The sequence below is a fragment of the Thamnophis elegans genome, chromosome 4 (genome assembly GCF_009769535.1).
Source record: "Thamnophis elegans isolate rThaEle1 chromosome 4, rThaEle1.pri, whole genome shotgun sequence".
Lineage (NCBI taxonomy): Eukaryota > Metazoa > Chordata > Lepidosauria > Squamata > Colubridae > Thamnophis > Thamnophis elegans.
The window spans coordinates 80112100-80126525 of NC_045544.1; the positions used below are offsets into that span (position 1 = coordinate 80112100).

The following is a 14426-nucleotide window of genomic DNA, read 5'->3' on the forward strand; positions in this document are numbered from 1 at the left end:
CTTTCAGAACTTCCAATGATGCACTCATTGCCACTATAATCAAGTCCATGTACCTTGCAGCTGCATGTCTTTTATTTACTTCCTTCTTTCCTGTCTCTTTAGAATTCTCAAGAAAGATAAGTCTTCACATGTGTCTGAAATAGGATAATTGAGCCTGGACATGTTTGACTCAACTGGGTTTTAAGGCTCTACCACAAGAGACTTTGGCATTTTTCTTGACTGCTATTTTCTTGACTGTTAACAGTTAATCCAAAAGACACAGGCTCTCCACCACTTCAATATTTGTATTGTCAGTTCGGTTACTTTACCGGTTATTAGTTTGATTTTCTTTATGTTTAATCTCAGTCCCACTTCTTTTCATTGTGCTCCTTGAATTTCATTTCCAGACTTTCCAAATCCTTATATTTTTAGCTATAAAAATACTGTCCCCACTATTTTTACTCCTTTCCCAATCTGAAACAGTCTGTTTCACCATGTTTATTACAGATTGTGATTTCCTATTTTGTGTACAGATTTTGCACGAGGACAATGCAGTGTTTTAAGATTCCCATTTTCCTAAGCACAGATCCTTTGTTCTATAGTTTGACATGATCAACACAATTTAAGGTCATTCTATAATCAATGAAGTACATATGGATATTCCTTAACATTTTCTAAAATCAGCTAGCATCTTTCTTTCCATGTAGGATTCTAATTTCTGTAGGATGCTCCTAAGCATTATTTGCTAGTATATGATATTTTGGATATTGTACAATAGTTTCTGCAGTTTCTTAAATTTTCCAGTTTTGTGGCATAGATTTATAACAATTACAGATTATGAGTCCATTGCTTGCCATAGGGCTAATATCAGTTCATCTTCTAGTAGTAGTAATTCTTATAAATAGGAATTCTAATCAAAAATCAGAAATTATTTTTTGATAACAATTAAAATGTGTTAGTTTAAAACGGTACTTCCAGTTCTTTTCAATTTTTGTAAATCGGGAATATCTTCTAATGTAACATGTTAACATTCTATACTGTAGAAAATTACAGTGTATTCAATCCATTTGCGTTTGATCAACTGTGAATCTATTATTATCTATTTATTAGCATCCTTTAGCATACCAATTCAAGGTTGGAACCTCCTGAGTTTGGAAATCTTTTGAAAGATTTTCTTTTTCCATTTTCAATATCTTTACAGATGTCATGAGAATACTGCTTCTTATTTTTTCTAACAGCTCTCTAAAAGTTCTTCTAAGATCTCTCTCTTGGGATGTAGACAACATAGACAACATTCTAGACAACATTCACCATTTGTTCTGATATCTATTTTTTTCTGTTTCTTGTTCTTTGGCAATCTTCACATTCTTCCTTAATAATTTTAAAAATTTCATTCCACAGTTCCTCTGGTTCTCTATTTAACAAAGTTCAGAACTTCAAAATAATTTCCAATGTTATCTTTGAAAATTGTGGTTATATGTTCAAAATCATATCATGGAAACTGGTTAGTTCTGTTCTCCCATTTTGACTTTGACTCTCATTTGACAATCTTGACTTGGAATGTAAATGCAAGGAGTTTGTAAGCTTTTTGTAAGCTGTCCCACAGACACCCCCTTGTTACATCTTTACTATTACAACTGTGCCATTCTACCTCTTTGTACCAACAATATATTCAATTTGATTTCTATATACTCCATCTGGTCATATCAGGTACATAGCTATGGTTTGGCTTCTTTGAAGGTACTGTAGTGTCTGCAATAAATAAATAATTGGATTGACAAAAACTAATACATCATGCTGTGCTTCATTTCTATTTCTCTAGATATACAGATATATTGATAGATATACAGAAAGATATATCTCCATTTTAAGAACAATATTCTTAGGACTTTCAAAGGAGTAGCAATATTAGTCCACTAAATAGGAATTAGATTAGTAACACCACCACCCCCCACCCCCCAAATATAAATACAGTGGGATTATGCCTTTGTCATCTATAATTTGATGCATTAAATTTATAAATCAAAATATAAAATCATACTTTTATACACATTTTTATTTTAGCTTTGGTTATTGGGCAATTCCAATGAATGTCAATAATATATATAATTTTATCCCACAACAACACTACAAAAGTAGAAAAAAATCACACGCAACTACATTTTCCTCACTGAACAAAATACTTAAGTTTTGTTTCAAAGTTATAAAAATATGTATTTGACATCTCAGTGAGTTATGATTGGTCAGGTTCATGTGACAAAACCCACTTTTGATCCTTGGATCTGAGTTTGGAGAATCTAACAATTTACTAATTTACTAATACTAAAATAGAAACTGGTGATCAACTTTTTCAAAAGCACATTGAAAAACAACATAGAATTATAACACTGGACAAAGCCTATAATGTCTCGAGAGAAAGGATAGAGCCATGGTGGCGCAGTGTTTAGAGAATGCAATACTGCAGGCTACTTCTGCTGACTGCTGGCTGCCACAAATTCAGCAGTTTGATTTCTACTAGCTCAAGGTTGACTCAGCTTCCATCCTTCCGAGGTCGGTAAAATGAGGACTCAGATGGTTGGGGACAATATGCTGACTCTGTAAACTACTTAGATTTATATACCGCTTCACAGTGCTTTCTAAGTGTTATTGATATTTTTGGTATCTAGTGAACCCTTTTAAATGTGGCTAGTAAAATTTAAGTGGTCTAAAACAGGCAGTAAAAGCCCAATACTAGTCAGAAATAACTAACTCTGAAATTCTAAACAGAAACAGTATGTTCAGTGGGATTTAACTCCCAACCAGAGTAAATTGCAACCTTAAACATTAAAACAAACTATATATTACAACAGAGAAAAAAGTTCAAAGAAATACAAAAAGGAGAAAAAATGAACACATTATGCCAGCAATCTAAATCTATAATTAATGACATATATGTTCCTTCTTTTATTGTTCTGCTATTGCTGTGGATTTATTTTGTTGTAATTTACTTTCCATGTAATCATACAACAAATAGCTTTGGAATGCTACTGAGAAACTTCACTGACATTTCTGCTTTGTTATTTTCCTGGAAGTAGATCAGCAAAGCTCCTCCTTCCCTTACTGATCCTTTTTTTCTTCAGGAATATGTTCAGTTAATGAGCTACCAAATTAATAATGAATCTATTTTTGTAATCTAAAAAATCCTCATGAGGAACTACACGATACCAAAATAGCAACAATTAATTTTAACGAGGAATTTTGACATATTTGAATATAAATAAAAACAGCCAAAATATATTATTAGCAAACACCACTACAATATGAAAGCATTGTAAATAAAATATTTTGAAATTATATGTGTACACGATGTTATTTTAAAATAGCACTTACAAAGCATTGTTGAGATAACAAGATATGTTGCAATAAAACTGAAATTACTAAGAAGTGAACACATCCTGCAATTTTATTATTAAAAAAAGAACAGAAGTTTGGAAACAAGCAATATAACTTCAGAAGTATGTACTAGCTGTTGCAACATTGTTCTTATAAATTATGTGTTCTTTCTGAACTATCACTGTTTACTGCATCTCCAAAGAGAGTGAAAAGTGATGTTTGGAAGAATCAGATATAAGAGGATCCTTGCATTCTCAAATATGAATACGAATAATGAAGAATATTTATAGCTCATGGTTTAAATGAGGGGTCCTTGGTGCTTTTTGAACTTTTCAGAAACATTTCATTACACAAACTAGGTAACATCATCAGTGCTAGACCTAGCTTGGGTAATGAAATGTTTGCAAGAAAATAACCAAGCTCAGAAAGCACCAAGGATCCCTCAATATGAACAATGAACAAAATAAAGAATTTAACTGAAAAATTAAAATGGTTTCAAATGATATTTGAGCTATCCATTTATATTATTACTGAGCCCAAAACAGCTTTGTTCTGAATACACTTTACTCAATCCACAAGAAAACAGAAGAAAATGCTCTCCATATCCACAACTAGCTTGACTTCTTATTGCAATAAAGATTGGTTATGCTTCAAGAAACATGTAATTTGCACAGGATAAAAAGATTGTGCAGAGATGTTTATCAAAGTGCACTTGCAAACATTGTGCTGTACAAAACATTATCAGAACATATTCCAGTGATTTCTATCTCCTTCATTTGACAAAATATATATATATCATAAGAATAGAAAGTATCCAATTGTCATAGAATGAAATGGGATTTCTGTCTCTAGGCATTCAAAGCTCTTCAGAGAAGGCCAAGGTCTTTGAATTGTTATCTGTTGATATAAAAAGCAAAAGTCATAAAATTCATTTTAGTTCTATCCTAATGGTATCAGTGTTATTTGAAATGCAATTTGTATAATTCTTAATTAAGATTATACTAAATATAAATTCATCAGAATAGTTTCTGAATTACTTCCAAATTTGTATTCAATTTATTTATACTGTTTGTTTTTTTTACTTCGTAGACTGAGAAGAATAATGTATTTAGATTGCTTTCCCTAATTTGGGAATCTTCTAGTTTTATGAATTGAAACTCTCAGAATTCTGTGCCAAAATGACCATTGCTGAGCATTCTGAGACTTAAAGTCCATATATATGCAGCATACCAAAACCAAGCAAAGATATTTTGAACCAAAAAGGCTCTATCTTTGTATGATAAAATTACCTCAGATATTTGAATAAGCAAAGAGGTGGAGGAGCATATATAGACAATCCTTACATCATCAAAAAAGTTATAATTAATGTGCCTATTTATACTTTATACTGCTTTTTTAGGTTTACTCAAGATGCTCTCAAGAGCAACTACCAGGTAGCAAGTCATAAACTAACTTAAGCAGTTTATGTGTTAGATGGTTTGAAGACTCCGTATTACTGCAGATTTGAGACCAGTATGCCTACAAATGAGTTGTAGGAGAACAATGGCAGGAAAGAGTGTGTCTCTATCTCCTGCCAAAAGTAGCATAGAGACATCTAGTTAACCATTTTGAAAAATAAAAAAAGGTGAACCTTGAACTGATGTTCTTATAAGATAGAGAATGGAGAGAACAAAAGAATATAAGAAGTTTAATCTTTATTTCACTGACTGTAGCAAGTCCTGGCTGATTCCTGCTATATGCAGTTAGATTTTGTCAGAAAGAGGTCATATTAAAGCTAATGAATGTACTAGAACACCTGATTATTTTTCAGTGCCACTGTAATGTTGAACAGTCCCTAAATGAACTGTTGCAAGTTTAGATCTACCATACATAGTATAAGAATGGCAATATAGAAAGAGAAGACAGCTATAATCAAAACTGCAAATCCAAAGACTAAAAATTTGAGAAAATGGGCTGTAGGAAAAGTGAAAGAAAAAGGATGGAGACTAAGGTGTGCAAGATGCACCAGTTGTTCCATCCTGGATCAAACAATGCACAAGACATGCCGTATAAACCTATAAAGGCCTATCAAAGTACAAAAAAGACATTATAAAATATTATAAGAAATTATGTATATCAACAGACCAATGGCCATCTTGTACGTAATCTTATATCTGATCAAAACTAGATACAAACTCTGAAAGTTAAACATACTTTTCTTTTTGATCTCAAAATTTGTATTCAAGGGAATATTGTCTGAAAATGAGCATAATGGATTGATATACTTACTTTCCATTAATATGAATACACATTTCCCTTTAATTATAAATGTGCTTTGCAAATGTGAATTTATCTTTTTTCACATTTCCAATATATAAACCTAATATTTTCAAAAACTTTTTGGAATACGGAATTTACAACACTAACCCATACTTGATTAAAACACACACACTTTTTTCAAGTCAGCCTTGACTCTTGAGAACTGTCTGGAGAAATACTTGTGTCAGACCTGCAGTCATATTCCTTTTAGGATTTTTGGCCTGCCACACTCTCTCTCATTTTACTATGCTGTTTCATTAGTGGGGTAATTGGGAGGGGGAATAGTAAGGAGTACAATTGTAGAATGTGTTGTTGTCAAAATAAAACATTCCTTTCTAGAAGCCCAAGGTCATTCTTTGTCTCTGTACCGCTGCACCTGACTGGAACTAGATGGGTGGAAATGCCAGTGTGGCAGAGGAAATTTGGACTATGTGATGGACTTGTGGGTGTGGGGACAAGATCATGAACTTTCAACTGGATGGGAACTCCAGGAAGCTTTCAGATTCAGGTTTCCCATAGATGTGCCAACATATCTCTCTTATTAAATTGGAACTTTGAGGAAAGCTCTGCCTTGGACTCTGATTTAATTCTGGATGATATTTGGAACACTGACAACTTGTAGACTTCTTAGCAATATTTTCAGTAGTTTAAGATTGCTTCCTCCTAGGGCTGAGAGAGTAACTGTCCCAAAATTTCCCAGCCAGCTTTGTGCACAGTCTCTACTACACCAAACTGGCTCTCGTATACATACCATTATGTACTACAATACACTAAATTATATTGTACTTTGTTTCACTTGTGAATCTTGCTTTATTACACTCTATCAGGTATTTTATTATTTTTAACAAAATGCATATCATTTTGAATCTCATATGCCTTTTGCTATCAAATATTTACCAAAAAAGGAATAAGAGAAACTATTCAAGGAACTCTACCATCCAATTTTTTAAAAAAACTAATGTTCATTATCACAAACTGGCTTTATTGATTAAAAAGCTAAATGGATCATTAAAAAGAATCAAACTTACCATTCTGCAACTGGCTTGGCAATAGTTTCAAAAATATCATCTTGTTTTGATTCCTGATCAAATACTTTCTGAAATCTGCAAATTATAAATAATTAGTCATGCAAAATCTTCAACAATACTTGATTCATTTTCTTTTTTTTATTTAAAAGTAAATCAATGTTTACTGTTGACATCATTGCTTTACATAATCCTGAACAATTTTCTCCTGTAGCTTTTTCCACACTACATTATTGTGCTACTGAATCCACAAAGGACTTTAAACACTACTGCTTACAAAATATATACAATAAAATATTGTGATAAAATGTTACTGCTTAGAAAAAGCAAACATACTTTACTACTGTCATGGGGATCAACATTTCCAAGGGCCCACACATGAGCATGTTTAAGAAACACTAAAATAAAACAGAATATATAAACACTGCAAACTATTTTCAGTTTTCTTTTCTGGAAGAGAAAAGCAACATCAAGGAACTTACTTAACAGCGAGTCAAATACTTTAAGTCTTATGCCTTATTTCCATAAACTAAGATCAATAAATTATTAATGTTTTAGCATCTCTATAAAAACTTCTTAATACATGTTTATCTCTCTCTCTGCTCTCCCACCATTAAAAGAACCTATTTTGTTCAAGTGCAAATGACTTAAAAGCATTCTGTTGATCCATTACAATGGACAATAGAGTATTGTGCTACATTAAAGACTAACTGATTTTATTTAATCACTAGGCACCTGTAGCTCCTATTCCACTTCACTAGAAGTGCTGAAAAAGATTTTTTTTATTTAGTTGGGAAGGTGAGATAGAAGAGGGAAAGAGGAATAGATGATGATGCTTATATTAAAATTTGGGCCATCGATATGATGTTCACAGAACCTTTTTCCTTACATGTAAAACAAATGAAAATAAAATCAAAATTAATTTTCTTTTCTAGGAGGAAAGAATGAGACATATATCTCTTCTTTCCTGCTATAGAGCCAAGTGAAACTTTTCACTGACAATAGTAGTGGAATGGGGAGGAGGGGAGGGGGATATGAAGGGGAAGAAATCTGAATATACAAGTATCACTATGGCATGGAGATATGTGGGCTGCGCAGGAACATCCATGTGCAGGGCATTCAATTAGAAATTGCCTTCCTTCAATTAGAAATTGCCATATTCAAGGCCATGGAACTATGTGTTTTAGGTCAAGGATCTCCTTTAAAACTTGAACATTGGGCACTATCTAATAAAATGAAATTCAATGGTGAAAAGAGTAAGGTTCTACATTTAGGCAACAAAAACGAAATGCACAGGTATAGTATAGGTGGTACCTTGCTCATCAGTAGTAACTGTGAAAGGGATCTTGGAGTCCTAGTGGACAACCATTTAAATATGAGCCAGCAGTGGGCAGCAGTTGCCAAAAAAGCCAACACAGTTCTAGGCTGCATAAACAGAGGGATAGAATCAAGATCACGTGAAGTGTTAATACCACTTTATAATGCCTTGGTAAGGCCACACTTGGAGTACTGCATTCAGTTTTGGTCCCACGATGTAGAAAAGATGTGGAAACTCTAGAAAGAGTGCAGAGAGAGCAACAAAGATGATTAGGGGACTGGAGACTAAAACATATGAAGAATGGTTGTAGGAACTGGGTATGTCTAGTTTAATAGAAAGAAGGACTAGGGGAAACATGATAGCAATGTTCCAATATTTCAGGGGTTGCCACAAAGAAGAAGGAGGCAAACTATTTTCCAAGGCACCTGAGGGTAGAACAAGAAGCAATGGGTGGAAACTAATCAAGGAGAGAAGCAACTTAGAACTTAGAGAACTTAGAGAACAACTTAGAGAAATTTCCTGACCATCAGAACAATTAATCAGTGGAACAGCTTGCCTCCAGAAGTTGTGAATGCCCCAACACTGGAAGTCTTTAAGAAGATGTTGGATAGTCATTTGTCTGAAATGGTATAGGGTTTCCTGCCTAGGCAGGGGGTTGGACTAGAAGACCTCCAAGATCCCTTCCAACTCTGCTATTGTATTATTATATTAAAATTTAATCTCCCCCCTCCCTGCATCCTGCTAATCTTCAGAAAACTGCTGAAAACTTATTTTATTACTTTTTTCAACCCAGGGTTAAGATTCCAAATATTGAGTAGATTTTGATTGTTTTTGATCATGACCCTCTCTTTAGTATTATTATAATTCACTGGTTTGTGTATGTGTGTGGGTGTGTAAAAGTAATGTACTTCTGTTTGCTTTTCATCCCAATTACTGGTACCTATTAGGGAATTATAAGTCATCCATATTTTTATGGGCTACATAAAAATATGGATGACTTATTATACATAAGTCATACATACATACATGCACAGAAAAAGTTATGCACCAGCTGATTAAAAGTTCATTTCTAAGCTACTAATATTGATGCCTCATACTTTAAAAATTAGTATTTAATATTAACAAAACAGACTTCTGCTTGTTCTCACCTCCCTTATCCCTAAATTTTATTTGAATGTTTTCTACTTCCTCTTCCTGTGAGGGGTTGTCTGCTCTTTTCAAAATTAGTTGTACCCATTTAGAAACCTCCCCCACCCCCTGTCATTCATCCATTTCCCATTACCTCAGAATTGTACTCATAGGCATTCAAGCTGGTCTTCCAGCTGCCTGGCTAACTGCCACACCCTGGTATTTTCACATTAGCGTTTACATCTAGAGGCAGCCTCGCCCTATCCAGTCTTTTGAGCTTACAAAAGCAAATGTTAAGCAGAGTGGGAAAGGAGTGTATGTAGCAGGAAAGGTGAATGCTGGGAAGCAGAGATTGGCAGCTATTATAATGAGGCAAATGCCTGAGTTTTGCTGGGAGCCCAGTAGCAGCTAGAAGAGGAACAACCACACTGAAATAGCACCTCATCCCAATTAGTATAAGAATGTTTGGAAAAGGCAAAAACTGTATGTTATTTTGTAAAGTCTTTGAGACTTTAGTTTGAATTAAATATAGTAAGAAAATAAGTATTAAAGGACTCTTACAGACATACTTATGTGGCAACAACACGTTGCAAAACCCAAAAGGGTGGAGTTGACCTAGAGAATGATAAATAGCCTGTTGTTGGGGAAGCTGATTGTTGCAATCAAATATTTTGTACAGGTTTGCTATGCTTGTGGTGTCTCCTGTCCTTGAACATCAAAGAACTTCACACCCAGTCCAAGAGAATTCTGGGAAGGAAAGCAGCATAATAAAGAAAAAATGTGTTCCGACAGTAATTTCCATACTACTGTTATATATACAAAGCGGGCTACAAATAAACACATTTCATATCCAAATCCATCAAGTTTATTTTCCAATAAAGGTACATTGGATTAAAAGATAGTTTTTCACAATCTTTTCTGTTTTGTCAAAACCATAAGGACAAGCACAATCTGAATGTAGTTACTTTAAGAAAAAAAGTTTTAAGTGCTGTAACAGAAACCTTATAAAGGAACTTTATGGTATCTTTTAAGAAAGATGTTAAAAGTCTATTGTTGGGTATGTAGCACTATTTGGAACATATTTATAGAAAGGCAACATAGTCAAAAACATGTCCTGTAAGAAAAAAATTAAAGGAATTGAACATCTGAAGAAAGCAGTCTTCAGAAAAGTCAAGTAGGATATTAGCCATTAACAAATATCTGAGGGGCTACTATGGATTTATGAAAGAGAAAAATGGTTTTCAGTTGATACTTCTCAGAAGTACCTGATACTTGTCAGAAATCAGATATATCTCCTGTAATTTATATCAAAATTGAGAAAACAGTTCATTTCTGACAGGAGGATAGACTACACCACTAAACAGTTTACAACTGAAGCAGAGTCCATACTTTCACTTGTAAGTTATATTAAACGCATCAGCATCAGTGGTAGGTTCCAATTTTTTTTTACTACCGGTTCTTTGGCCATGGCTAGGTGGGGAGGCATGTGACTGAGTAGATGTGGCTAACTTGATGTCACTCACGCACACTCAGTCACATGAGCCCCCATCAAGTCACGCCCACCAAAATGGTGGCAAAAATATTTGACAAGTGAGGGAGTGCCAGGCCAGGGCTCTTTGCTGTCTCCTGGACAGCATTGGGGGCGAGCCAAGCAGCCTGCTCTTGAAGTGGCGTATGTGGCCGATGGGTTTGGCCCTGGGCTCTTGCTCTGTCTGCCCGGGAAAACCAGCACTGAAGCAAAATGTCCTGGCGTGCCTTTGAGCCGAGCCCTCGGGATTCCTGGAGTGGCCTGTGTGCTCAGCTGGCTCCAGCGGTGCAACAGCCAACCAGCCATCGCCAGGGAGACCCACCAGCGCCACCAGATGCCTCCCGGTGCAGGTGAGACATGATTGGCCAGGCAGGGGGAACACGAGGCTTCAGGCCAGGAGCGGGCTAGAACGGCTGCCCCACCAAGAGGAGTACTTCGTTCAGCCTTTGGCTGGCAAAGGGCCAGTTGCCTCCGAAGGTTCCCGGTTGGTGGGACTGCCTGAACAGCTGCCTGGCGCGGACAAAGACTGGCTCCCCTCTGCAACACGCGGGAGGCTCCCTGCAGTTCCTCAGCTCATCTGGGCTGCAGCTGAGCCCACTGCCCTGAGCCAGCTGACAGAGGCTCCGCAGGATGTGGCTGGGAGCATGCTAACCTTGCCGTCCCCTCCTCCACTGCCCTCTCCTCCCGCCGCCACTGCCCTCTCCTCCCGCTGCTCTCTTCTTCCGCCACCACCCTCTCCAGCATGTGAAGCTTGCTGGGCTGCAACGGCAGTAGATTCAGGAGACGCTGGCCAATGGGGAGAGGGGACTAGGCTAGCGTGAATACTGCTTACCTATGTGTAGGCAGGAGGAGGCAGTTCTGTGGATGCATGTGGCGAAGGCGAGGCAGGGCAAGCATCTGAACGGACCGTTTCAGGGATGTAGCCAGCCAGCTGTCACTACCGGTTTGGTGACCCAAGCCCAATCACTACTACCAGTTCACTCGAACCAGGAGCAACCCACCTCTGATCAGCATGTGATGCCACCCAATTTTATGGCCTTTTTTGCATTGGTTATTAAGTGAACACCATAAACATAAAGCAAATGCTACAGCTGTTATGCAAACCATTGTTTGCTATGGCGTGGTTTTTGCCAAAAACAATAAGTAAACATTGGTTTTCAGCAAAAACAATATAAATTGCGGTCAAATGACTGCAGCAGGCTGGGGGAGGGGCTACAAACAACTATGCATGCAAACCATTGCAAGTACCTAAATTATGATCATGGGGACGATGGGTAGGGTAGACATTGGAACTTCAAATCTGGGTCATGTCATATTTTTGGAGTCCAGCCATAAGTTGAAGATTACTTGTGATTTTGTTTTTTTTTATTCATTCAGAAGTAGAAATGTGATTTAATTGATTTTCCTGTTATAAACAACATAAATATGTACTATTTATGTAAAATGGTTTGGTGAGATATCAACTTTGTACTTAGAGTGAAATTTAAACTACATAACATTTGAAGGTTTTAGAAATGTAAAACAATATTTTAAACATTCATAAATAAAAACAGCAAGAGTAATTTTGAAATGAGATGGGTGGCAAATAAATTTAACAAATAAATAAAATTAAAAAATTGGAAATGTATGATAAAATGGTTAAACATTTTATAATAATGTGCAAACAACCTAAGTATTAAAGTTACTTACTTAAACTTATAGCTTTCTCGTTTGTTATTGACAAATCCATCCGACAAATCACGTGGTACAATAATTTCCAGACCAAATCCTGATGTCTCATTTTCATCAACTGAATATATCTGCAAAATACATGTAACCTTTTGAAAATATTTCTATTAATTAATGTAAACATTCCATGATTTAGCCACATGTTTCAATAGGATAATTATAATAGGACTAGATTAGCAAGCAATTCTCCTAAACAAGTGTACAAGAGATCTAACTCTAGGTAAAATAACGCTAAAATATGGGAATGAGTTAAATGCATACTATTCCGTATACTTTACAGTAAAATAGCTAATTTGAAATTTAGTATAAGTAATCACTGCATTTCACTAGTATATAGTTTTGAATAAAGTCTATGAATAAGATTCCAAGTTTTATTTTCTTTAGACTCAGTTTAAATTAAGTAGGGCAAGCAATTCTGAATGTAAGGCTGAAGAAAAGTTAAATAACAAAGCTGCCCACCTATCAAAGTTATAGCAATCAAAATAATTCCATTTCATCACATTTCGGAATCCCAACCATTAATTCACTGCAGCAAAATGAGTACAGCCTCTCAACAGTTAAACAATTTCTAAATAAATAACCTCTTTCACTTTGCTTACAGTTGGGAAATAATTGTAGCAGGTACTCAATTGTCAGTTTTAGCTGATTTTTTTTAAAAAAAATATTCTTTGTAGAGTTTGCTCAGGATACCAGAGTAGAAAGAGAGATTAAAAAAGAATTACATTATAATATGGACATCTGAGCTTGCCTGCAGCCAGCTTCAAATTTAGCCATGCATTTTCCAAAACAGCCAGGTCCTTCTCTTCTTGGGGAAGAGCTACCCAAGTCCTGCGTTGGGTCCAGTTTACTTTCTCCACTCCACCATCCACAAAAAGCCTTCGCTCATCTCATCCATCACCTTCGAGCAAGGTGCACTCTATTCAAATACTTTATTTCTGAATTTTGGACATTTTTAAGTGTGGATTTCCTCCTAAGTCATGCTGGTTGGAAAATTCTGGCAGATGACGTCCACACATCTTAAACATGCCAAACCTAATGAACCCTGTTCTATTCCCCGCTCAGTCTCTCCATCTTTCAAGATTTCGCGGTATCTATGGAGATTCTCACTCATCCTGGTCATGGCTTTTAAAGCACCTTTGGGACAATATTTCGGAGGTTCTGGCCTGGCTCTCACCCACTGTTTTCTCCCTAACACCGTGTCCGGCCCGGCTTGATGAGTTCTGTTCTTCACCTACCCCGAGGGTCTGCCTCTTGCCCAAAGGTTTCACCCGGGCATAAATCTGGATCGTCTGCTTCACCATCTCCGCGAATCAAGTTCTTCGTGGTCAAGAAACAAGCGAGCGGGCGCAAGGCCGGCCCTAGCAACGGTAACCAAGGAACACTACCCGTCGTGCCTTGCGGCATAGCGGCCGATTGAGGAAACACTCCCCGCCCAGCGCACGTGGGAGCTGAGCGTCCTCCGTTAATTAGTTTGAATATTTAAGTTGAAAGAGAAAAAATCTGTGCCGCGTTTGCGGTTTTTTCATTACTTAAAGAAACGTTTCGCTCTTTTTTTTTTTGTCACAAACAGCATGTGTTGTCATGGAGGGTGGACGTCAATTAAAAAAAAAGATCGATGGACGCTGTGTTAGTGATGGCTAGCTGAAAGTAAGCTCCTTTTAATCATGATGACTCCTAGGTAATGGAGTTGGAGGATTTTGGATCAGGAATCAGGATCAGATCTGAGCCCCAAGCTCAGAAGTAGCCTCTGAAAGGAGTCTGTCTGAGCTTCAAATAATATCCTTATTCCGTAGGGATTAAAAGAAATACGGGCGTTTCGTGCTGATTTAAGGAACCATGCATGCCAACTGCATACGTGGAAATCTTATCTATTCTACTTTCAGGATGATTGCTTATGTCTTGCATATAGCTTCCATATAGATTTATAGAATAAATCAAAATTGCTTGGGTTCACACAACACCAGACCTACCTGTAATATTTTGCAATGTGTCATTTCATGATCTTTTTCCTACTTAATATCTTTTTTTTATTGTTACTGTGGGGAGCATG

At 36.3% G+C, this 14426-nt stretch overlaps 1 protein-coding gene across 1 annotated transcript in view; it reads right to left on the reverse strand.

Moving 5' to 3' along the window:
- Positions 1–13728, reverse strand: part of KIF6 (kinesin family member 6) — a 125947-nt gene extending 112219 nt beyond the window's left edge. The window contains 3 exon segments of the mRNA XM_032216948.1: positions 6678–6752; positions 12338–12447; positions 13612–13728. Coding sequence (XP_032072839.1) covers positions 6678–6752; positions 12338–12447; positions 13612–13677 — 251 coding nt within the window. The 5' untranslated portion in view covers positions 13678–13728.
- Positions 13729–14426: the final 698 nt, after the last annotated feature.